The sequence below is a fragment of the Peromyscus maniculatus genome, chromosome X (assembly GCF_049852395.1).
Source record: "Peromyscus maniculatus bairdii isolate BWxNUB_F1_BW_parent chromosome X, HU_Pman_BW_mat_3.1, whole genome shotgun sequence".
In the NCBI taxonomy this organism is placed as follows: Eukaryota; Metazoa; Chordata; class Mammalia; order Rodentia; family Cricetidae; genus Peromyscus; species Peromyscus maniculatus.
The window spans coordinates 79,937,487-79,964,051 of record NC_134875.1 but is presented as its reverse complement, the minus strand read 5'-3'; the positions used below and the strand labels follow the sequence as shown (position 1 = coordinate 79,964,051).

Genomic DNA, 26,565 nt, shown 5'->3' with positions numbered 1-26,565 from the left:
ACAGTAGTGAGCTGCCTTGTGGGTGCTGGGAATTGAAACAGTGTTCTCTGGAAGAGTAGTCAGTGCTCTTAACCACTGAGCCATCTCCCCAACCCTAAAATTATATTTTTGAAAGGATAACGTATTGTTTATCCCTATATGAAATTAACAAAATTTATTAAGAATTGTTTTTCTACATTCTGCATAAAGGATAACAATAGACTATATATTTAAAAATAAAATCATTGGATTAAATGCTTTTTATTTAGACAACATAGTTTCTAAGTAGATGTAACACAAAAACATCACATTATACTTTCCAAGTTTCTTTGTAAAAACAATTCAAGGGCAGAAAGCTAAGGAATGTTTACTATTTTCAGTGAGAAAAGAATGGTGAATACATATCCTTCCAGCAGAGTATAAGACATTTTTTTTGGAAGCTGAGGATCGAACCCAGGACCTTGTGCTTGCTAGGCAAGCACTCTACCACTGAGCTAAATCCCCAACCCCATAAGGCATTATTTTAATCAACGTCATTTACTTCAGTGATTAAAATTAAAATGTTTTAAATAAAAAATTTCATGGTTATTATTTTCAAATTTTATACAATATATTATTTTAAGGCAAGTTCAAAGTTCCTTGATGTGAAGTTTTCTATCAAAAAGGTAACTAAGGCATGATGATCTATACCCACAAATGAAGGAATTCATAGGAATTCAGGAAATAATCAAAAGGTAAACAACTGTTCTATCCAATCACTTCTTCAACTACATGACCTAAAACGTCTGTAATCAGTAATAAGCAGCCCTGTTTTTGCTGGGAGTATCAGGAACATTAATATAAAAAATATTCTTAACTAACCAAAACAAGCAAAGTAAAAGATGTGTAAAATGAAGCCCAAGGTGATGGTGCATGGCTTTTATCCTGCATTCCAACAGCAGAGGAAGGTAGATCTGTAAGTTCAAGGCCAGCCTGGTCTAAACAATGAGTTCTAGGTCTGCAAAAACTGTCTAAAAACACAAAATAACCTATAGTTACTAATACTTTATACATGGGCTATTCTGTTTATACCACATTGAATTAGAAAATGAGTATTTCAACTAGGTATGGTATGCACGCCTTTAATCCCAGCACTCTGGAGGCAGAAGCAGGTGGATCTCTGTAAGTTTTAGGCCAACCTGGTCTACAAATCCAGTTACAGGACAACCAAGGCTACACAGAGAAACCTTCTCAAAAAAAAATCCCCCCCCCAAAAGAAATCTAAGTTTTAGAGGAATTTTACAAAGAAAAAATATATTAACGTCAATATAGGACATTTAGTCATATTAAAGAATTCAGTCTTTATTATTCAACATTCTCATACTGAAAACAGAATTAAATTAAAATCATAAATTAAAAATATCAAAGATAAAAACAAAGGATATATCAGGTCAGAAAAATGACTTACATTTGCTAACACTAAATTACAAACTTTTTTCCTCTGGCAAACTATTTCTCATTCACTCCAAGTCCTAATATCACCAAAGAACAGAGAACAAGAAAGGATATTTAGTCTAATGTCTAAGCCCTACCCACAGAAGGAGAAAGGTCATCAATACTAACTGTATTTCTTTCTTTGATGAGACATCTAGTAAATAAAAATAAAATCACATTGGTGATCCTTGCATCCAGTTTTCCTCATCAGCTGGTGACTTAATTGACTATACTCACCAGGACGGTATCAACCAAGTCACTGAAAAGAACTCTCAAAACTGCTAAATACCTACAACATTTAACTCAAAAAGAAAGAGAAACAAACTTCTTTACTTCAAATGCTGTTTTTTAAGCACAATAAAGATTCAAAATAATTTTACTAACCAAGTGAGACCCAATAAAATAAAAAAGTCACATGAAAAATTCTAGAGTTCACAAATTTGTAAAAAGACTAAATAAAGAGGTCATCTGGAAATGTACTTCAAATGAAAGTTGTATTAAGGGACTTGTTTCACTAATTCTACCAGAATCAGGTAAGTAACCATCAAATGGCTTCATTATATGATAATCAATATCCAGGAATCATTAGCCTCGTCCCAAGTATTTAATCTGTATTAACAGTCCAAAGCCTTCATTAATAGAATATCCATATCATGCCAACAGGGCAGCAAAAAAAAATTTTGTATATTTCCTAGTTTGAAAGGCAAAAACTTATTGTCAAATGATACAAGAGTCCCACTCTCCAAGTGTAGCAAAAACTTCAACAGTCTCCACATCAAAGTTTGCATTTATGAAAAACATAATTTAGTGCCATCCAGAGAAATTCTGAGAAAAAAGTACAATATTACTAAAACCATGTACACCTTCTTCAACAATAAAGAATGTTATGTGCTTGTTTGTATGTACTAATATGATGAACAAACACTAATAATCTATTATTGAGGCCCACTGAGGGCATTAAGTTTTAAAATACATACAATGAGCCGGGTGGTGGTAGCACACGCCTTTGATCCCAGCACTCAGGAGGCAGACATAGGCAGATCTCTGTGAGTTTGAGGCCAGCCTGCTCTACAGAGCAAGACCCAGGACAGGCACCAAAACTACAGAGAAAATCTGTCTTGAAAAACAAAAACAAAAATAAAAACAAAACAAAACCATACAATGAGAAAATATTTGGTCAAGAAGTCCCCAGTCACACCGAAAACATAAAGGTATTACAATGTATGCATACACTGAACATTCCTAATCCCAAGAGTTTGATATGCTCTGAAATCCTTTGGATTTATAGACCTCAGATATTTAAATGGTAAAGTCTTAATAAGTATAGCATCTTAAAAACTCCAAAATCTGAAAGACTTTTGCTCCCAAGAATTTTGACTGTAAATGGTAAACCAAAACTTTTATCAATTACATAACATGTCTTTTCAAAGCAAGAACCAATTTTAAACTAAACTAAACCCAGGTGGTAGTGGTATATGCCTTTAATGTTAGCACTTGGGAGGCAGAGGCAGGTGGATCTCAGTGAGTTCAAGGCCAGCCTGGTCTACAAAGCAGGTTCCAGGATAGCCAGAGCTGTTACACAAAGAAACCTGTCTCAAAAAAACAACAAAAAACTAAGTATTTAAAAGGCAAAAGAAACCTTACAGGTAACTGAAATAAACTATAATTTCAAAAACTCTGCCAAGTCTGCCAAGCAGTGGGACATGGTAGGCAGCACACACCTTTAATCCCAGCATTTCGGTAGCAGAGGCAGGAAGAACTATAGCAGTTCCAGCCTGGGCTATATAGTGAGACTCTGTCTCCCCACACATACACACACAAACCAACAATGCATTTGGCATTACTATAATATCTTTTTAAAGTATGTAAAGCCTAAGGTGGAAAATCTGAGGTAAATTCTCAGGTGCATAAATTTCAAAATTTAAGATCACTAATTTTTTTTATAAAAAAATAAAATAATAATCAGAAAAATGATAGCTTTCTGCTTCGATCAAACTATACCTGGTCAACTAAATAGAAAATTACAGATAGGACAATTCTAACTCACAGTTACTTTCAAATGTTAAACTAACAGAAAGTTACTTATTTACAGTAAAATATTGGAAATGGGACTTTTTAATGATCTCAAAAGCCTTATTTTTATTTTCTTACTACCATGGCTTTAAAACAGAAAAAGTAAATAAAACCAATTGTTTTACCAAAATATAAGCATGTGTGTTTTAGAAATTTAAAGTACTGACTTCCTTAATTTCAGGAATGAGAAAATATCTTTGATTACAAACTAGTCAATATAACTTTATTCTAACAAAGTCTTATAAACTATTATAAAAGATACATCATTATTAAATTAAATGCTTGAACAAGAAAAAGTTTTACATAAATTTATTGCATTCAAAATTAAGCATTTGAAACAATACACTATTTACCTCTTCATAAACAACAGTGGACATGAATTACAATACTACCCAAAAAAGCAAAGCATATAAAATTTATACACAATTTACACACAATTATATAATTGTGTACAAATTTACAATTACAATATGCTCTCTATTAAGATACATCTTGTTCAAAAATATGAAATTGAAAAAAAAATGCCAAGATTTAATCATGACCTGAAGACAAAATTTTAAAGGTTGCTTAGTGCATGTTCAAATATGTTAAAAATACTTAGTCTGTACTAAAACAGTGCAAAGAGGTACTTACATTCCCATCAGGGAAAGCAGCAGTACATAGCCTATGTATATTAAAATGCTTCTTTGGTATAGTGGGTATTAAACAAGTTATAAATGTGTATTTTATAAAAGCACATTAAAATGAGTATAAAAACAATTCCTCTCCAAAGTACTCAGCAGAGTTATATTTTTTTTTAAATCACAAATACAAGATAGAATTAAAGATACTTTCCAATAAAATAGTTGTCAGTTACAGAGAGGTAAAATCAGAGAATTTTAGAAGTAAAAATGTTATTTAATTTTTGATAAGCTATAACAAAAATACTTTAATAACATTCTTAGTTAGTGGCTAAATATAAAAGTTCATCTCTCGTAGTTAAAAAAGAATTAATTTCTAGTAAGAAAGAAGTACTAATAACTTCCAGTAACATCTGAGGACTTGTGATTTATAGGAAACCAGCAGCATATGTAAGTGAAAAATGAAAGCACTCTAAAACCCAATCAAGTTCTAAATGCTTTTGTAATCTAGCAATAATGGTATACTATAAAATCCCTGACAAAAACATTGTATGCCTTCATCACTCCAATGTGGATCTTATCCATATTATCCCATCAAATAACTGGACAGACATTTGTAACAGAAAAAGTAAATAGGAAAGTAGAGGCTGAGTCTTTGGGATAACAACAGAGCTCCACTTAACTGGAAAAGTAATTCTAATCTTTCACCCTAATTAAGGTATTCTATCTATAAACAGAATGCCAATGGCTGAAAGAAAAATCTGTCAGCATCAGAAGACATAAAACAGGGGGCTAAAGTAACAGGTACTCTTAGAGCACTTGGTTCATCTCTCACAAAATTATGACAGCAAGTGCATATTATTTTCAGTTTCTTTTCTTTTCTTTTCTTTTTTTTTTTTTGCTTTTTTCGAGACAGGGTTTCTTTGTGTAGTTTTGCGTATTTTCAGTTTCTTAATACTGGAGCTTTTGATTGGGAATAGATGGTCATTTTAGTGCTCTTTAATAAAATCACCTCCAGACTATTACAATAGAGAAAGCACTATCCATTTTTCAATGTTAAGAAATAAAAAGTTATGGCAAAAGAAGTTAAAATCACCAGTCTAAAATCACACAATTATTAAAACATTAGAAGCCGTCCATTCACTATACATACCATGCTATCTTCTCATTGAAGATTTTGACTATTATATTAAAGGATAGGAAATGTTTAAAATGTATATAGAACTGTGTTGACTATGGTTAATATAGTTAACATCTGTTTTCTTTACTCACTGCTGTGATGGGGTTGTCCTTTTTTCCTTCTTTCAGCCATCCCTTAGATAAGTATAGGTAACTGTTTACATTTAAACCAATTATTTAAGTCTTAGTGACGTTAATAATTAATGTCATACTATCTACTTCTATTTTATTTGGGGAAATGTGTTAAAATATGAATTGGACTAGATAACTCATCAACTCATACTTAGTGTGAAAGAAATTATCTAATCTTAAATATATGAATCATTTTCCATTCTTCACAGGTCTTCATAAATAGAACCACCACGTTGAATGACAAAACAATAATCAAATATAGACATGTCTGTTCTTGCCATTTATTATAATTCACTTGCATCAAAAATTAACCTGTCAAAATTGAAAGCCTCAAAAAATTAGCAGAGTTTACACAGAAACATAAAATAGACAGTTTCTTTATAACACACCCTATGCTAGGTGTGTTAATATTGATATTTACTTTCTCTTAAGGTTTCTGAGCTTTAGCCCATTTTCTGGCCTTTCCTTCAAACTTGCAAGCGGACTGTGCATGAGTCTTTCTAAGGCAGCACCTCCTGGGTTTTACAACCTGCCTCTTGTTGTTGCCGTGTTGCTGTTTGTGCCCACGCTTAGGGTGTGTTATAATCTTAAGTCCTGACAGGTGGAATCATACCTATTCTCAGGGTCATTGTCGTCGTCATCATCATCCACGGTGGCAGGCGCTGATTTAGGTAAGGCTTCGTCTCCTTGGGGGAAAAAGTGTACTTAAAATTAGCTCTGAATATACAAGTAAAACTATACAAGTAAAACTGTGTAAAACAGAACTGAAATTCAACAATGCTAGAGCAAACTAGTAGATTCTATACAAAACTGCTGAAATCTGAAAATAAGTACAAGGAATATTGATTAAAAAGCATAAAAGGATCTTATGAAAGATCTTGTATATCTAAAGATTCCTTTCAAAGCACAAGAATTTTAAAGGGCAGCCTTTTTAAAAATGATTATTAGTTGCCACCATTACCGGTAGTTTCTCGTTACAGTAATTATATTAATCTACTGAAGATTAAAGTTAACAAGGTCCATTTTACCTGGTATATATTGAAGAATAACAAAACTGCTTCTAATCTGGTAATGCCAAGTAACTGAAAAACACACTTTGAATCCTTATAAAATCTACAACTTGCCGGGCGGTGGTGGCGCACGCCTTTAATCCCAGCACTCGGGAGGCAGAGCCAGGTGGATCTCTGTGAGTTCGAGGCCAGCCTGGGCTACCAAGTGAGTCCCAGGAAAGGCGCAAAGCTACACAGAGAAACGCTGTCTCGGAAAAAAAAAAAAAAAAAATCTACAACTTGAAGTACCCAGAAAGACATTCAAATGCACTAAGACTTATTTCATTTTTCAAAGTTCTATTCTTTTTATTTAAAATCTAAGGAGCTGGCTGAGGTTGTAGTTCCGTGGTAGAACAGTGCTCTATTATTCACAAGGTCCCAGATTCCATCCCCAACATAGCAAAAAGAGAAAAAAGGCAGGAAGACTAGAATTTGGGTGTGTCACTGTACAAAAATTTTACCTTAAAAGAACAAATTAAATATTAAACTCTAGCTAATATTATTCATGCCAAAGCACTTAGGGTTACTTATGCTGATGTTCACTGTGAATTCTGAAATGTACGGAAGATGTAAAGGACATTACAAAGAGAGGGGAAAGCTCACAATAAATACCAATCTCAAATTAAGCAAATTAATAATGGAGACAAGGAAAGGAGAATCTACAGTGAGTAGGGAAACGACTATTATAATAATGAAATGTTTGGGCATCTTTGCTGTGTTGAAGTTTTAAAGAGCTACACACAAGACACAGACACACAGATAGACAGACAGACACAGACACACACACAGTGGGGGGGGAATGAATATATATATATATATACAACTGCTGAATTCAAACCAGGTAGGGTGGCTCACACCAGTAATCTGAGCACTAGACAGGCCGAAGTAGAGGATCATAAATCTGAGACCATCTTGGGCTGTCAAAAGGCTAAGGAGGCATGGTGGTGCACACCTTTAACCCCAGCACTCGAGAAGCAGACACAGGAGGATCTCTGTGAGTTAAAACCAAACTTGCTGCTCTTTACCAGGATTGGAGTTCAGTTCCTAGCACCCTTATCCGGCAGTTCACAACTGCCTGTCAGCTCCAGATCCAGGCGATTTGACACCCCTTCTGATCCCTGTGGGCACTCATACAAATGCACAGACACACAAACATACACATAAATAATAATGTTTTTAACACATACTGAAATCTAAATAAATCTTCAGTTTCAATGGATTTGGCACTGTATTAGTTATACAAGTTATCACGAGTGAGGAAATCCAGTAAAGGGAATACCTGAAACCCCTTTTCTCTTTTTCTTTGCAATTTTTCCACAACATAATGGTAGGGGAAAACATTTATAAAGAACACAGAGTTTGGGCTGTGGAATATAGCTCAGAAGCACAGTACTTGCTTAGTGTATGCAAGGAACTGAAACCTAACACGGAGGAAGGGATGGATGGATACCTACAGATTCAGGATGGAAATATGCAATGCAGAAAGGCAAAATAACTCTCAGGCTAACCCAGTAAAACATCCCACTTGAACAGAACAATTCTGAAACAACGTATAACTAGCTATATTACCTTCAATCCCTCTTTCTTAGAGACAGGGGTCACACTATTTAGCCCTGCTTGATCAATAATTTGCAATGTCACCCCTAAAAACTTCAGATCACTTGCAGTGATTATACCTCTGGGGAGCTGGCATTATAAACTATTACCATCATGCCAGGTGATGTAAGCCCCTTTATTGTCTAAATGGTGATGTAAACTCCAAAGTCAAGTTCAAATACCACAAATTTGTCTAAATTTTTCCATGAAATATTCAATAGCTCATTTACCATTACAGCTCCCAATGTGGCTTTCTCAATTTTATTTTTATTTTCTTTAGGGGTCAAGGTATCCTTTTTTTTTTTGTTGTTTTGTTTTGTATTTCAAGACAGGGTTTCTCTGTGTAGCGCTGGCTGTCCTCGAACTGACTCTGTAGACCAGGCTGGCCTCATACTCATACAATTTGTCAAATATTAATGGACTAGACATTGTTAATATATATAATGGAATTTTTTGTCTGAATCTATCAAATGTTAATGGACTAGACATTGTTAATATAATTCTTGACTGTATATACTGTATATACTTATTGGATATAGTTTATTTTATTAGTTTTAAGCTTTTTTAAATTTTAGACAAAAAAGGGGAAATGTGGTGATATTTTGTTTCCCTAAAATATTGTTCACCTTAATAAACTTATCTGGGGTCAGAGAACAGAACAGCTGCTACTTACATAGACAGAAAGTGGTGGCTCACACACCTTTAATCCTAGCATTCTGGAGGCAGAGATCTGGATCTCTGCGAGTTCAAAACCACACTGAAAACAGCCAGGCACGGTGGCACACGCCTTTAATCCCAGGAAGTGATAGCAGAAAGCAGAAGGGTATTTAAGGCATGAGGACCAGGAAATAGAGCCTGGTTAAGCTTTTAGGCTTTTAGCAGCTGAGATCCATTTGGATGAGGACTCAGAGGCTTCCAGTTTGAGGAAACAGGATCAGCTGAGAAGTTGGCAAGGTGAGGTTAGCTATAGCCTGTTCTCTTTCTCTGATCTTTCAGCGTTCACCCCAATACCTGGCTCCAGGTTTGGGGTTTGTTTTTATTAATAAAACCTTTTAAGATTCGTGATACGGGGCTAGAGAGATGGCTCAGAGGTTAAGAGCACTGACTATTCTTCCAGAGGTCCTGAATTCAATTCCCAGCAACCACATGGTGGCTCACAACCATTTGTAATGAGATCTGGCATCCTCTTCTGTATACATAATAAAATAAATAAATTAAAAAAAAAAAGATTCGTGATACATCATGATGCACCTGCCTCTGCCTCCCAAGTGCTGGGATTAAAGGTGTGCACCACCACTGACTGCCCTGTTGCAAGTAAATTCTTAAGCAATGTTTTTTTTTTAATCAGTGGCTCATACCTGTTTATCTTGAAAAACCCAGTATTTTGTGCATAGTGTTTATCTTCAAGACCTTTTATATTCTATTCTGTTTGTGTGTTTCTATTGACAAGCCCAGGTTCTGGTGAGATAAATTCCCTAGCAAATTTATCTTCCATTTTTTATCCCAAGTGTTCCACTTGGTCCTAAGAAATTCACAAGCAACAAGGTTTGTTTCAAACTGTTGAAGGATTAGCTTCTGATTAAGAGACAGATACTCAAGCTTTTTTGGATATATAACCCTAATATCTAATTAGTCCACAGCTCTCCACATCAAGGTTCTAGTATGAAAATGGAACATAATCGTCTAGGTTAGTATTAAATTATGGGATTACTGGGAAATGCATTCATGAGGTGTTTGTCACATGTTGCCAACTTCTACAGTCTAATGAATAATATTACTTATTACACGAAATATTAATAATTCCAAACATAAGATAAATAAAAACATTCTGTTGCACATGGTGGTACAAACCCATAACCTCAGTACTCAAGAGGTAGAAGCAGGAAGATTACTACAGTTTTGAAGCTGCTCTAGTCTACATAGAGTTTTGGGCCAGTCAGAGCAATTATACACTGTCTTATACAACATGAAAAATAAATAAATGATAGGTCTGGAGAGATGGCTCAGCAGTTAGGGACACTTCATGCTCTCACTGCTCTTGCAGAGGACCCAAGTTTGACTCCCAGTACCCACACAGTGGCTTATAAACTTTTGTAACTCCAGGTCCAAGGGAACTGAAGCCGCCTTCTAATCCCCAAGAGCACCACACACACATGTGGTGCACAGACATATGTTCAGGCAAAACAGCAAAATACTAATTAAAAAAGGAAAACAGAATATCTAACATATGTCAAATCACTAGGTATATAGCTCAGTGGTAGACCACTTGCCCATGACACATGACAGGCACTGGACTCCCCAACATTCAGGACCCAGACAGACAGAGACAGAGACAGAGACAGAGACAGAGACGAGAGAGAGAGAGAGAGAGAGAGAGAGAGAGAGAGAGAGAGAGAGAGAGAGAGAGAGAATATGTTTTTTAAACTCAAGAGAGAATACATTTAGGAAATAAAATCAGCAAAACATTTTAATTAATTAAATGTGCAGAATTCACCAGGGAAGCTATTTAATCACAGAAGCCAATCTTGAAGTATTTAAGATGGGATCAATTATCTATGATTTGCTAGTGTTAACACTCCATACAGTAATAAGCTAATAACTTTTCATTCTTACATTCTGATCTTTAATAGGGTTTTTCCTAACTAACCTGATACCTAAAACATTTTCTATCAAAGTAACTATTATATCTTGTGTTTCTGAAAATTATGTATATATGGCTGTTGCATGAGTACATGCATGTTTGTGCACATGGCCATGAAGGCCAGAGAACACGGACCTCCTGGAGATGGACTTACAGGTAGCTGTGATTCACTCAATATAACTGCCGAGAATTGAACTCTAGTTCTCTAGAAGAGCAATAGGTGCTTTGGACTACTGAGCCATCTTTCTAGCCCCTAGATCTATTTTTAATACAAGTCTACAATTCTTTATCTACAATTCGGAAGTTAGGAAAAAAGTCTCATTTGACAGGAAAACCTGATCTGAAAATGTTAATTCCTGAGTGTGAACACTCAAATATTTCATTGTAGAAACATTGTTTGATTTTGTGGCATCACATCAAAGCACTTCAAGAGCTTTATTAAATGTCCCATAAATTAAGTAACTTTTTTTAAAAAATAAGACTGAAGTTAGTTTTATTTAAAAAGTTGGAATATATGAGAAAATCATAAGGAATAAAGAGGAAATTCTTCTGATTTTGCCTATACTGGAAAACAGGTTTCTATGAAATTTAGATATTTAATAATTCTAAATATCTTGACAATGTCTTAACTAATTAAAAAATAAACAATAAAATTAACCAATGCACATATAGTAGTCAAGGGACTTTCTGAAAGCTATAATAAAAATTAAATATTAAAAATTCCTTTTCACTGGGAGATAGTTAATCTCGCAGCACTTGGGAGGCAGAGGCAGGAGGATCTGAGAGTCCAAGGCCAGCCTAGTCTACAGAGTGAGTTCCAGGACAGGATTAAAAGTTATACAGAGAAATCCTGACTAAAAAAAAAAAAAACAAAAAAGAAAAAAAATTTCTTGGTATTAAGAACAAGTTGATCCAAATCTAATTCATCAGGGTGGGTAATTTGGGGATATCTTTTCATACCATTAAATACTAGTTGATGAGGAAAGAAATTATATAAAGTGAATTTCAATTGTTTAGGTGTTCAGTGTTAAAGCATTAGTCTAGTGTACACAAAGGCCTGGGAATGATCACTATCTACTATCAAAACAATTTATTTCAGAAAGTCGGATGTGATGATTAGGAACAATTGGATAGTGACCAGCCTGAAGCTAACTTTGTTAGACTGAGTTCAAGGCCAGCTTTGTATATATGAGCCCACCTTTTTATGTTTGTTTGTTTTTTTGAGACAGGTTTTCTCTGTGTAACAGCCCTCTGGCTGTCCTGGAACGCACTCTGTAGGCCAGGCTGGCCTTGAACTCAAAAATCCACCTGGCTCTGCCTCCCGAGTACTGGGATTAAAGGCGTGTGCCACCACTGCACAGCATATGAGCCCATCTTTAAAACAAAAATATTTCAAGGAATTTGATGGAACATAAAATTATGCTTTGATTAAAAAAAAACAAAATCTCATAGCAAAGCAAGTCAAAACTTGTATATGCCATGCTATACCAGTATCAAGCACTCACCACCAATGCATGACATTATAACCAGCCTGGCAGAATAAAGATGAAGACACTTGTGCTGCTCAAGTTAACTACTGAACAATAGATCCCAAGAAAGATCCTTAGACGTCTCATTCGAGGAGAAGGAAAAAGCTAGTATCCTAGAGCTAGCCACAGGGAGAGCGTGTCTCTAGGAAAAGAGGTTCCACAGGTCTATCAACCTGTCATAGTACCTTATATGTGCTTGCTTCAGCAGCACATATACTAAAACTGGAACGATACAAAATCAGCATTGGCCCTGCTCAAGGTGTATACACACACACACACATGAAGAGTTCCATATTTTAACAAGAACAAAAACAAAAAACAAACGAACAAAAAAAGCACTGCCTTGTAGGAGAAGACTGGCTGAAGCCTAATTGATGAGTCAACAGCGGGTGGGACTACACCTTGACCAAGACTCATGTATGCCTGGCCCTCTACAAACTTTAATCTCACCTCAACACTTGAAACATGGGGTGGGGGGGTGTTTGCTGGATCTCTATCCTTCTTCCTAATGTGTTCACCATGAATAAATCTATTTTGACTTTTTACTATAAATTACACTGTTCTAGTTGGCCTGTGGTAAATAGCAGATAGCAAAACTTAGCTTGTTGGCATACAGACTATAACCCCAGGTTTGGTAACAGCATCAACTTTATTATCTTTCTTAAATTACTATACATTATTCCAAAGACACCCAATGAACACTAACAAAATAATTCTGTTGTTTATCCAACAACCCCGGTGTGCTTGACAAATACTGACAATACCTGAAATGTCCTGCAATGATGCCATAGAGGTAAATAGAGAAATACCTACAGTAAATGTCTAAATCAATTGTAAATGGACTTTTCCTCAAGAGGAACTCCGAATTTCACCGTAGAGAAAATTAAACAATATGGTTATAACAGAGGGGGCAGACTACAAATTCTAAAGTTGGAATTTATTCTTGCATACCTGAAGATTGACAAAATCCAGTGTGTGAAGGCAGCACTAGATTTTCAGTCACAGGCTTTATTTTCTGTTCATCACTGCTCTCCTCGCCTGCAGAATTCTGATCGTCATCTCCTATATCAGAAGATGAAGAGGTAATGTCTGCTTGCTTCCTTTTAGTACTCGTTCTTAAGGAGTTTCTTCTTTTTGCCTTGGCATTGCCTGTCTTCTTTTTCGCTGAAGTTCTTTGTTTCTTCCGCTTTTTAGTATCTTCTGAACTTCCCTCAGCATCAGAAGAAGAGGAACCACTCTGTATTTCCTTGGTATTTCTCTTTGAATTTAAATTTCTTCTTTCTCTCAATTCAGTTCTTTTCGGTCTCTTATCAGTAGAGTCACAACACTCTCCTTTCAAGGAATATTTCTCAGTATCTGATGATGAACACTCTGGCCTCTTCCCGGATCTCTTTGCAGGCAAGCTGGATTTCTTCTTCTCTCTCCGAGACACTCTATTCCTGTTCTTTTTATCTTCTGAAGAGTCACAACTATCTCCTTTCCCTGGCAACTTATCCACGCCATCAGATGCGTCTTCCTTCTTTTTCGATGACTTCTCTTTCAGTTTTCTGCCCTTCTTCTCTGCATCAGTGCTGTCATTCTTGATTTGCTTTAGGCCTTGAGGAAAAGGACCCATTTCTTCTCCCTCAGGCAATTTCTCAGTCCCATCAGAGGAAGACTCATACTGTTGCTTAATTGTTTCTTCCTTTAAGTCTGTAGTTTTCTTTCCTCTCGCTCCGGTTTCCTGTCTGCTCTGCTTCTTCTCACCTTCGGAAGATTCCTCGCTCTGTTCTTTCTTTGGAAATCTATCAGTAATATCCAATGAAGCACGCCGTACTTTTCTACATGGTCTGGCTCTCAGATATTTAGTCTTTATTTTAGGTTTAGAGACTCTTTTGTCATCCAAATTTACATCCTCCTCTCCTCCTGAAGGCTTTTCCACACTATCGGAGAAAACACTTGGCTGCTGCCTCGTACAAAGCGCCTCTCTGGATCCCACTGCACCCTTGCCTTTCTCACCTGAACCTTCCACTGCAGACAAACTATCTCCCTGTTTGCCTTCAGCATCCCCAGTGGCACCAGACAAGCTCTCTTTTGCAGTCCTCACTCTTTCCTGCCCTTCATTATCCACAATTTTTTTGCTCTGTTTCTCATCTTCAGAAAAGTCACGTTCTTTTTTATCTGAAACACTTTTTTTAGCTACTCTGGCAGCCCCAATTTTGCTCATGGTTTTTATCTCTCTCTCTACCTCTGAGTCATAGTTAGAGGACTCTGAGTAGTTTTGGCGTTTCTTTTTAGAGATAATAGAGGTTTCAGCTGACTTTCCTTTTTTAATGTCAAAATCTGACCCAGAAGTAGAGTTTTTCCGTTTCCTTTTTCCATTATCGTCTTTCCCTGTTTCAACTTTATGATTCATCTGTATTTCATTAATGTCAGTGTCTGAAGAAGAACTGTGACTCATCTGGCTTATCTCTTTAAGGACTGCTAGCATTTCATCGGAATCTGAAGTCTGATCCACAATCCCCGGTTGCTTAGCTTTGGGAAACTTATGAGCTTTAGGGTTCTCGGCAGCACCGTCAGAAAAATTTCGCTTATCCTTTTTTCTTCCAGGAACTGACAGCTTTTGTTTTTCTTTAATAGTTTCATTGCTTTCTTCATCTGAATTTGATATTGCACGATTAGATTCTGTTTGTCTCCTCAATGGTGTAGTTTTTACACGTGGGGACCTTCGGAGATCAGATTCTTCTAGAAGTAATGCAACGTCATTTTCCACTGAATGTTCATTATCACTATTTTCCTCTTCCAGTCCACATTTCTCTGAGTTGGGGGTCACCCCAGAACTTTTACGGCCATCCTTCTCTTGTGAAACTTCCTGGCAGTCAGCACCTTTCATTGGGGAATTAGAAAGGGAAACAGGGGTGAGTTTAACATACAACTCTTTTCTTACTCTGACTGCCGTTTTCGACTTCATACTTCCTCTGCTGTCTTTTGAAGAAGTGTTAAGTTTCAGAGATGTGCTCTCCAGTTCTGGCTCGGTCCCACTGTTACCATCTCCTTGATAATCAGCTGAACACTGAACTTCCATAGCATTCTCAAGGCTGTCAAAAATGTCTTCAGGAACTGAGGAAGGAACAGACACAATATCCATGTCTAAGTCTTCAGAAGTGTTAGTAGGTTCATACTGAGGTCCATCTTTCCTACCCGAACCCTTCTGTTCACCACTAGCACTTTTATTTGCTTTGTGCTCTTCTCCTGGGGTGTGCTCACTGTCTGTCACCTTTATTGATGATCTAGCATCTAACTTTAAAAAATCTTTCTTTTCTGCAGTACAGGATTTCTCCCCCTTCCGTACTTTTGTGTCGGCCTTTGCATCTGTGATTTTAAGCTCTTTGGTATTTTTCTCTTTGTGTACAGCATCCAAAGCTTGGATCTCTGAATTCAAATCTTCTTCCAGTGAAAGATGAGCCTTCTTGATATCAGCCAACACAGATTTAAAAGCCTTAAGCTGACGTAACTTCACAGCAGAACTCATTTCTGAATTATCCGCTGCCTGCTTCAGAAACTTAATGTAACTGGAGTTCATGTTGGATGTAGTCTCAATCAGTTTTTTTGTCTTCTTAATCATGTCTTTGGGCACAGTTAGTGCTGAGTAAGTGCAGGTTACAGAAGCAGAACACGAAACATCGACTTTCTTGTCTTCTCCATTACAACTGGAACTATTCTTCTTTGGAGACAACTTGGATGTTTGGTCACATACTTTACTGCTCTTTTCACTGTCGACCTTGATCTTCTTCTTGTTTTGTTGCAACAACTGTTCCAAATTCTCAAACACGCTGTTACATGCAGTAACCAAGTCCAATAGAGGCTCGGGATGACAAATGTAGCAATACCATTGATTGTTTTCATCAAGTATTGTAGACAACTCCTTTCGACCAAGGTTGCGCAGGATGCATTTCTTACAGAAGGCATTATGGCAGAAGTCGCAACAAATCAAGTTCCCACCTTCTGCACACCATCTGAAATGGTTTAAGGATTAAAATGTTATTTCCAGTGAAAATAATTTTAATGTCTTTACTGATAAAAGAATTCAAATTGTCCATCAGCATTTCCAGTGGTAATTTAGATCACCTGCTTACTTTCATCAGAAATATAAAACTAGCCGGGCGGCAGTGGCGCACACCTTTAATCCCAGTACTCGGGAGGCAGAGACAGGCGGATCTCTGTGAGTTCGAGGCCAGCCTGGTCTACAGAGCGAGAACCAGGACAGCACCAAAACTACACAGAGAAACCCTGTCTCGAAAAAAAACAAAACAAAATAACAACAACAAAACCTATAAAACTAGACAAACAAAGGTTTATGAGGAAGGACAACCAACAACTAAACACAGCAATGAAAACATGACAAAAGATGGATCTAGGGCTGGACAGATGGCTCAGGAGTGAAGAGAACCAAGTTTGGTTCCCAGTACCTACGTCAGACAGCTCACAACTGCCTGGAACTTCAGCTCTAGAAAGATTCAATACGTCTGGTTTCCAAGGGTAGCTGCACACACTTGCACATAATCACACACAGACGCACGGATATACAGACACATGATTGAAAAATATTTTGTTTTATATTTTAAAAGATGCAAACAAGCCAGGAGTGATGGTGCACGCCTTTAATGACAGCACTAGAGAGGCAAGCTGATCTCTGTGGGTTCAAGGACAGCCTAGTCTACAAAGTGAGTTCCAGAACAGCCAAGGCTGTAACTGAGAGAAGCCTTGTCTTTGGGGGTAGGGGACGCAAATCTAACGAAGTTGATAATCACCCCCAAGTAGACAACCATTAACATTGAATGAAGAATTCGTTACCTACCTACATTGTTCATCCATTCCATCTGAGTCACGGCTAATATCGTCACTCATATAATACTTAAAGCAGTTCTAGTGAAAGAAGAGAGGAAGGGGAAATTTATTCAAAATATGCAAGTCACAATGTTACTCTGAAGTCATTAAAAATGTGAACGGGGTGTGTATGGTTTAGACGATGAAAGCAAAAACACTGTCCTACCCAACATTATTTTTTAAACATACGACTATCTCAAGAAACTGATTCCTTGAAATGGATTTCTCTTGTCATCACAAACACTAGTCTTTACATAAAAGTATATTAAAGATTCTATTTGGTAAACATTTCTAATTTCATACAACTAGCTATCAAAGTTCTACATAAAAACACTATGTTTTTACGACTTCAAATGTTGAGTGGTCAGCATATATAAACAGTTACTATGTTTACAAGTAAACAATTAACAACCTGCATTATCTTCAAATCTCGAAATATCGCTGAGAGTGGTGGCGCACACCTTTAATCCCAGCACTTGGGAGGCAGAGGCAGGCGGATTTCTGAGTTCAAGGCCAGCTTAATCTTCAGAGTGAGTTCCAGGACAGCCAGGGCTACACAAAGAACTCGTCTCGAAAAACAAAACAAACAAACAAAAAATAAATCTCAAAATATCTACCATGCAAGGTAGAAGAAATGATGGAGAAGTCTGAAGTTCATTAACAGGTAAATAATATCTAATACCTAATGTTACTGTTTAAAAAGCAAAGCAATTGCCGGGCGTTGGTGGCGCACGCCTTTAATCCCAGCACTCGGGAGGCAGAGGCAGGCGGATCTCTGTGAGTTCGAGGCCAGCCTGGGCTACCAAGTGAGCTCCAGGAAAGGCGCAAAGCTACACAGAGAAACCCTGTCTCGAAAAACCAAAAAAAAAAAAAAAGCAAAGCAATTAATCAAATCCAAATCTGATTAACCTCCTTCCTTTCCAGTGGACAGGGAAAGGGAAATTTTCTATGTTATTAGTGAAATGGTCAGTGCTCAACAGACAGACCCCCGTCGAAAACTGGAGAACAGCAGTCAGGTAGGTAAGAGAGGAAATGATGAACCCAGTGAAAAAAGATTTGGCTATCACAACTTAAAACTGAACAACGGGTACTCAAGAAAAGAATAACAAATACTGTAAGTAACAAAATTAAGCTTAGTAGTTGTGGAGGTCAGGATCTATCAAAAATTCATGCCAGTAAAGATCTAGCATACCAAGGAAAATATGGCCTGCTTCTGCACTTCAAAGAGGTTTTTTTGTTTTGTTTTGTTTTTGTTTTTAAGAGACAGGATCTCAACTGTGGACCTTCTGCCTGCCATGGAACTCACTATTGAAATGAGTCTGTTCTGGAATCCACAGAGATCTACTTGCCTGGGCCTCCTAAGTGTTGGGATTAAGGTTTGCAACAACACCACTCCTGGCTGAAGGTAAGTAGCTTTTTATTAGGAAACAAGCTAACACAAAATAACTCAATGCAATATGAGCTGGAGATCCTGAAACCTTTGAAATTAAATCCAGGGTGCTTGGCCAGGCATGGTAGCACTCACCTTTAATCCCAGAACTCAGGAAGCAGAGGCAGGCAGGTCTCTGTGAGTTCAAGGCCAGCCTGGTAAACAAAAGGAGTTCCAGGACAGCCAGGGCTACACAAGCTTGTCTCAAAAAAAAGTAAATACATAAATAAATCGGGGTGTTCTTAATTTTAAAAAAAGTACACAAAAGACTCTTAAAAGGTATAATAAACATATATAAAATACTTTAAGACCTTGTACTTCCTAGTCATATTAAAAATATGTTTGACATGGAGATTTAGAGAAGTAGAATATTCAAGATAGAAAGTTATGCCGGGTGGTGGTGGAGGCATAAGACTTTAATCCCACCATTCAGGAGGCAGAGCCAGGCAGATCTCTGTGAGTTCAAGGCCAGCCTCATCTACAGAGTGAGTTCCAGGACAGGCATCAAAACTACACAGAGAAAAAAAACAAAACAAAAAAAGAAAGAAAGAAAAGGAGAGAGAGAGAGAGAGAGAGAGAGAGAGAGAGAGAAGAGAAGAGAAGAGAAGAGAAGAGAAGAGAAGAGAAGAGAAGAGAAGAGAAGAGAAGAGAAGAGAAGAGAAGAGAAGAGAAGAGGAGAGGAGAGAGAGGAGAGAGAGGAGAGAGAGAGAGAAAAAAGAAAGAGAGAAAGAAAGAGAGAGAGAGAAGAGAGAAAGAAAAGAAAAGAAAAGAAAAGAAAAGAAAAGAAAAGAAAAGAAAAGAAAAGAAAAGAAAAGAAAAGAAAAGAAAAGAAAAGAAAAGAAAAGAGTTCTAAACCACCTATGCACACACAGGGAACTGAGGTTTTGAAAGACATCTGGCTCCTCCCTTCACCTCCCAACCTCTGAATACCATGCCACCCATCTAGAAAATGCTACATTAATCCCACTATAAACAATCTAATTCGTACTCATTTTTTAAGTATCAACTTGCATCTCCCAAGTTCTAATGACACAAGCTTCCTTTGTATATGCCCTATAATCACAATATGGCCTTTCACATAATGGCCATTTTCAGGATGTTCCTTCTACACATCTGTATTCCTCACACATTGTGAGCCCTACAAAAGGCAAAGCCTTATCAGCAAATTTTTACATACCTTACAAATAAGGACTTTCAGTGAAGGGTGTCTATAAATGGAATCTTTTTGAAAATGGTTGACCTGTTGTCCACAAGCTGTGCAGCTCACGATCCCATGAAGTCCATCTTCTAGGAAGAAAGAGTAATCATTCCTCAAATATTTACACTCACAGAAAAACAGATATTTGCCTTAGCCAGAATTTTACAACCTTTATTAGAAATAATGTAGCTCATAATCCTTAGGAAAATGGCATTTTGGATGCAGGTTAAAAAGGTTAATTTCATTGATCTTTTAAAAGACCATAACAAACTTGACAGATTCCGAGGCATAAATGCTAACTACATTCATCATACAGATGTAAAACCCACTTATTACAAGTTGACATAACCTAAAGATATCATAAAGAAGTCCTTAAAATGAGGTTAAAAGCTCTTTGTTTTTTGAGACAGGTTCTTGCTATGTAGCCCTGACTGGTCTCAATCTTGAAATGTAGCCCATGCTGGTCTGGAACTCACAGCAACCCTCCTACCACAGTCTCCCCAATGCTGGGATTATAGGCATACAGCCCCACACCCAGATTCAAGCTCTTTCATTTGCTAATGCCTTGTAAGCAAATTCAGTATCCGTTCTTAGGGAATGGAAAAGTAAGTGGCAATGCTGGAACATTCTTTTTCAATTCTACAGTTAAGTTAGACAGACCATAAAGGTTTGGCTTCTTACATATAATTGTTTACACAGATCCTACAAATATGGTGCATAAAAAGTGGGTAATTTATAGTGTCACCAATTTCCAAAATTTACTTCAACATTACTAATCACCAATTACCTTCCTTCTTACTTGACAGCCTGTTCCTTATCAATGATGTCTACTATTTGCAAATATGACATTGTAACAAATGCAAATAAGAATCTTGTTAGCAAGCAGAATGTCTGAGAGGGTGGGAGAGATGACCTCTACTTTTTATTTACTGCAGGAGAACAAGACAAGGACAACTTCTTCAAGTAAAACTAAGCAGAAAACTTCACCTGCCTCGGTTCTTTCTTTTAAATTTTCTATTATTATTTATGTATATGGGAGTATGCCTGCACTATATCTGTTACTCTCAGAAGCCAAAAGAGGGAATCAATCACTTGGAACTAGAGTTAAAGATGGTTGTGAACCACCTGGATGCGGGAAATTAAACCTAGGACCCCTAGAAGAGCAGCCAGGGAGTGCTCTTAACCACTGAACCATCTCTCCAGCCCCTCCTACTTTACTCTTAATCCCTAGTTATGCCAAGGGAGTTCTTCTCATTCTGAGAATATCAAACCAGTGGAGGAATCTTAAAAACAACACAGTCACAGACCTGGAATCCCAGCAACTTGGGAGGCTGAGACAAAAGGCTCAATCACCTGAGCCCAGGAGTTTGAGTCTAACCTGAGCTACATAGTGATACCCTGTCTCAAGAAAGAAAGAAACAGAGAGACAGAGAAAGTTAAGAGAAACAGAGATAGAGACAGACAACAGAAAGTAATTCCTTCCTCTAAACACTCAAAGGGACAACTTTTTACAGCTGATCATGATATGCAACCAAGACCTTGATCCAAATAACATAATAAGACTATCCTTCAAAGTAAATCAGTGCAAATGTGTACATTCAAAAATGAAAAAGAGGCAACTGGTAGGAAGTAACTGTCTATCCCTAAATAAAAGATAAAACACCATGTATATTTTTCACCATTTAATTTTGTATTTTGTATTTTTGTTAGTTTTAAGTTTCAAGGCACCATGGATGCAAATATTAGTATATCTCTATTTGTAGGTATTTTTAAAAATTAAAGTATAGGACACAATCACACCTTTTCATAAAAAGAGAATCTGAAGGCTTGCTACATATGCTTTTACACATGAAATCAGTGTCCTGTGTCAATGTTTTTCATCTTAGATAGTTGTAGTCTGTTATGTTTTTAAAAGAAAAAAACAGTGTACTTGTTCATGTTAAATAATGGTTTAACATAAATGAAAGCTATAGTTTGAATATTCATCCAATGTTAAATTCTATTCATTAAACATCCATGTGCTTTTGTGTACATATTACACATCAGTTTTTTAAAACTTGGTGACCTTTTGAAGATTTTTTTTCCAACATGTGCAAAATGAATCATAGATGAGGCTAGCTACCACTTCTTATTTAGGACATAGATGGCAGTCCGTTATACTAGTACATTGGAGAGCATGAAACTAAACCCATGCATTTACTGCCATGGATACATTTCCAAAGCATATAAAGAGCATACTATTACACTTTATAAAAATTAAAAATGGTTTTGACTCACATTCTGACATAGCTAACCATGCACATACATGCACATGCATAAAACTTTAAGAGAATCATTACCTGTGGGGTAGGAGGAAGGGAAAATGGAGGAAAGTAGGACTGAATCAATATTTTACTTAAGTGAGATCTGAAGCATATACGGTAAAATGTTGAACTGTTACTTTGCTTATGTACTTGTTTCTGTACATGTAGGTTTCAATTTTTAATTCCTAGTTATGAAGTATGTTAAAGATTGTAACTGTGTAAATGGAAGAGGCATTTTCCTTTATGAGCTCAATGTTTTAGTAGTTTTAAAGAAAATAAAATTCTTTTTTCCATGTAGAAAAATTGTGCAATATATGTTTTAAAACAATTTAACTGGGCAAAGTATATCAAAACAGGCTAATATTGTTTAAGTTCCTTAAATGTTTTTTTGCTTTGTTATTGTACCATAATTTTATTCCAAATTAATTTATTATTTTATATACAAGGTATACATTCCTCACAGTATTCTAAATTCAAGTTCCATTTTAGAACTAATCTGCCATCCTTTACCTCAAACCACTAGTTTATTCACACATTTACATTAGTAATCCTAAAATTATATTTCCTGTGAGATTCCTGACAGCTTAGACATGCAAATCACTGAGATGAAAATAAACATGAAATATTTAGGCACTACCATATTACTACAAACATACATAGCCCCTTAAGCATGATAAAAATATTCAAAAGAGCATCCAATAATATTCCAGCAACACGTCTGCTAAATTTAAGCACCAGCAGCATCTCAAAATGGCACTAGGAATTCCCTCCCAAGCAACACTGACTCCTCCTTTTATTCTGCCTTCAAGCTGCATCCACATTTCAGGGACTGACTGCCCTAGAGCATCTTCCTAAGACATCACCCGGACATGAGTCTTCATACAATGCTGTACACAGTCATTTGACTTCACTATGGGACCCATGATCACCACAAGAAATCAATGATACTGCTCCTTACCATTACTTTTCATGTGCTTGTTAAAGCTTAAGAATAGTATCTTAGCTTTGTTAACCTATGTTGTGGAAATGGCAGCTTCCCTACTATGAATTGGAAGAATCTCAGAAAATAATTTTTACGCTCAAAAGGGGTTGAACACCCTCTTGTGGACAAAAGACTAAACAACAGTCTCTTGATTTTCACCTGCAACCTAACAAAATATTTAAGTACAGAAAATATTTTATTAGTTCTATTAAGATAATCATACCATTAAAATAAGAATCTAAAATTTTCTTCAAGAATCTCAGCAATTATGTATTATAAACAATATTAAATGGACACTTCCATAACACTAACTTGGAAATGTACTGTCATGTTCTACTTTTTGAGAGTCATTCCTCTCATAATTACAGATTTTGACTCTGTTATTCTGCCCAAAAAGTATATATAGGCACTATTTAAAAATTACACACACAAAAACGGGACACAAGCTTAAAAATAATAGATTTCTAAGTCAATTCTCCTGATGCTCTCTTTCTATAGATGGCTAGCTAGGTAATCTGGCCGTGTATATGAGGGAAGACAAAGAGTGAGGCAGCAACTGACGGGCGGAAGGAGGTTCATTAACTCTACTCCCATCTCTTCCACTTACTATTGCAATGCAACTGTAGTGTCCATGAATAACAAACCGAGGCACAATGTTGACCTCATCCAGAAATTCTAGCTTGCCATGAATGAAGGGATTGGTATTTTTAATAAGTACTCCAAGTAATACCTAATGCCGTGCTCTATTGCTGTACATAGCATTGCTCTGAGTATGATGTATAAAGTTACATGGAAGCCACAGGCATATTTTTTTGCACAGCTCTGAAACTGCTTCCACTGGAGGGCAATCTCATGCTATTCTGGCTGACACGTTATGTGGCTGAACCAGTATGTGGAGAGGAAATGCTAAGCTTCTTGCAACAACTTAAGAGCCACTGAAGGCAAAGGTGTTTTTGAAAAATGGACTTTAACCTTTTCTGCTTCAGAGCGCAAAGAGAAACAGAAGTTATTTTTAAGTAGTGCTTTTAATAAACAATGGGCAGAAAAGTGGAGGTATTTTTAGTAAGCATATCAGATTTTCCAATATGGTCATAGACAGCAATTTAAACTCGTTTCATTTTCACTTGTATTTACCTCCGCGTTTTTTGAGATTTTCAGTTTTCATTTTACTTCTGCTTCTAAATTCAGGCCCTTTAAAATCATCTTTGTCTTCATTCAGCACTGGCTCTGGTTGTACAATCACTGTACCTAGAATGATTTCATTTAAAAAACCAATTACACATATTAAATGTGCAAGTGAAGTGCAAGACTTCAGTTCAGATAAAGCCAACATTGCTGGTACATAATTTGTTTCTGTCAAGCTTTTAGTACTTGTATAAGGACCACAGGGTAGTAGTAAAAGGGCCAGGTGTCAACAATCAAATTACTTGTTGCAGTTTAGAGATCAAAAGAGGAGGGGGAAGTATTATGAACTAAAAGAAATGTGTCAATCAGATGGAAAGCCTTAGCCCAGCTCACAATGTTTATAGTGCCTATCACAAAAGCTGTTCTGAAATGAACATTCACACTAAGTTCCCTAAAAAGTCTAAAGTAATTGGCAAAAGGGGGAAGACATCCTATTTTTCTCACAGTCCAAATTAGAAAAGAAATTATTAAAGATTTTAAGAGTTCTTTTACATTGCTTTGGTGGGAGGGGCTTGTGAGGGGGTGGGAAACAGTGAAGTTCATTCTATTGATGTTGTACCTAGGCTACACAATTCCCCAATAGTAGTACATCAAAGCTTCCTTAGCTTTCAAAGTTCTTCAAGCGCTTTAAACTGAAGGTTGTTTTAAGACACTTAAGCTAAAGTAGTCTACCAATAGACTGAAGAATAAGATCACCTGTTGGTGTCTACACAAATGTTTTGGAAGGATTGTCCTTCCATAAACTCTACAACTTCTAAACTGAGAAAAGAACAAATCAAACTAGCATCATAAAAGGGGTCCAGGTCTCAACCTTTACTTACATGACTGGGCTTAGTACTAAAGTGGCCATTATTGGCAACAATTAAGAAAGTCAAAGCAGGGAGTCGTTAGAGTTCCCTCTGAAACACAGGAATATGTAACTCAGCAAGCAGATTTTGGCAAATTATTAGCATCTAGTTGGTAAATGAATATTTAAGTCCAGGGGGGGAATTAAAAAAAAAACAACCTGGGAGGCACAGAGGGTTGAAGAGATTACAGACTGTGGTAAATTTAAATACTCATATCTCCACAACTGTTAGTTGTAAATAACAGTCATTTCATGTAGATCCTAACAGAGAAGAGTTCTCAAGATTGAAAAGTAATTCAAGTGTTACTTCCGGAAGGTTATTCTAAACGGAAGCAAAGCAGTGACAGGAAGAATGCCCACTAGCACTGGATTAAAGCAGGCCCAGGCTGAAACCTGCACCGCTCAGCCCAAGGTAGAAAAAAATCCCTTGAGCTCTGAATGTGATCCTAAACTTCTAACAGCATAGAAGCATTAACTTCTGGATAGCACATTGTTTAGGACAGAAGTTCTCAACCTATCGGTCATGACCCCTTGAGGTGGGGGGCGCTGAATGACCCTTTGGGGGGGGGGTTCCACCTAAGACCATAGGAAAAGTTATTTACATTATGATTCATAAGAATAGCAAAATTGCAGTTATGAAGTAGCAACGAAAATAATTTTATGGTTGGGGGGGGGTCACCACAACATGAAGAACTGTACTAAAGGGTTGTAGCATTAGGAAGGTTAAGAACCACTGGTTTAGAGGATTAAATGAAGTAAATTCACTGACTTATGTATATTCAATACAGTACTGTAACAATGAAAATAGTCACCCAGATGTAAGCTTATGAAACAGCTCCTTGTTGGAGTATAAAATTAAGCTTAGCTCAGTAACATCCTATACAACCTCCGACTACAGAAGCATTAAAAGAAAGGTTTGGCTTACTAGTTCTTAGACCAAAAGCACTCCAGTGACACTCCACAAGAATCAAAAGTAACTGCCATTAGATTCGAATTCCCACAGTAGTTGTTTCTACTGACAGCCACCAAGCAAATGAGTAAGATTGCTAGATAATTTGCAAAAACCAAATAAATCAGTCACCATCAATATCTTCTTCTACCTTTCTTCTTTTTTCATTTTATAATTCCTAATTATCCTAACTTACCCTACTTAAGTGAAGCCCTAACTCTCATACTCACATTCAACAAGCGTCCACAATTGAAAAAAGTCATAAGCATAAATATGAACAGAGAATTAGGTTTAGTAAATACTGCAATGAAAGATATGCTGAGACTAGAACATATTATTTAACAAAGGAAAATCAAACTCTAAGAGTTGACAATTTGAAACACCATAAAAATCACCAAGACCTTCATCATTCTCTAGTCAACTAATCACACAGCTCTCAGTCTCGAACAATGAAGAGTCCAAGACCTCCACTTAGCAGTTTCTCTCTCCAATCTAATCAATAATGTTTCACAAGTAGGACTACAACACTCAAGAG

General features: G+C 36.7%; 1 protein-coding gene and 1 non-coding gene across 18 annotated transcripts in view; one reads left to right on the top strand and one right to left on the bottom strand.

Moving 5' to 3' along the window:
* Atrx (ATRX chromatin remodeler) overlaps nucleotides 1-26,565 on the bottom strand; it is a 180,666-nt gene that overhangs the window by 91,078 nt on the left and 63,023 nt on the right. For 7 of the 17 annotated variants that reach the window (XM_015986247.3, XM_042269321.2, XM_006992600.4 and 4 more), the window contains 5 exons: nucleotides 24,184-24,297; nucleotides 19,744-19,853; nucleotides 17,109-17,176; nucleotides 13,223-16,266; nucleotides 6,070-6,142 (listed from right to left, as the gene is read on the bottom strand). In XM_015986247.3, the coding sequence (XP_015841733.1) occupies nucleotides 6,070-6,142; nucleotides 13,223-16,266; nucleotides 17,109-17,176; nucleotides 19,744-19,853; nucleotides 24,184-24,297 (3,409 nt within the window). The remainder of the gene's footprint in view (nucleotides 1-6,069; nucleotides 6,143-13,222; nucleotides 16,267-17,108; nucleotides 17,177-19,743; nucleotides 19,854-24,183; nucleotides 24,298-26,565) is intronic. The other 10 variants (XM_076562565.1, XM_076562563.1, XM_076562564.1 and 7 more) reach the window with 3 other exon arrangements.
* On the top strand, nucleotides 12,464-12,570 carry LOC121825918 (U6 spliceosomal RNA). Its single transcript, XR_006068283.1, has one exon. It is a non-coding gene; the product is annotated as a U6 spliceosomal RNA (small nuclear RNA).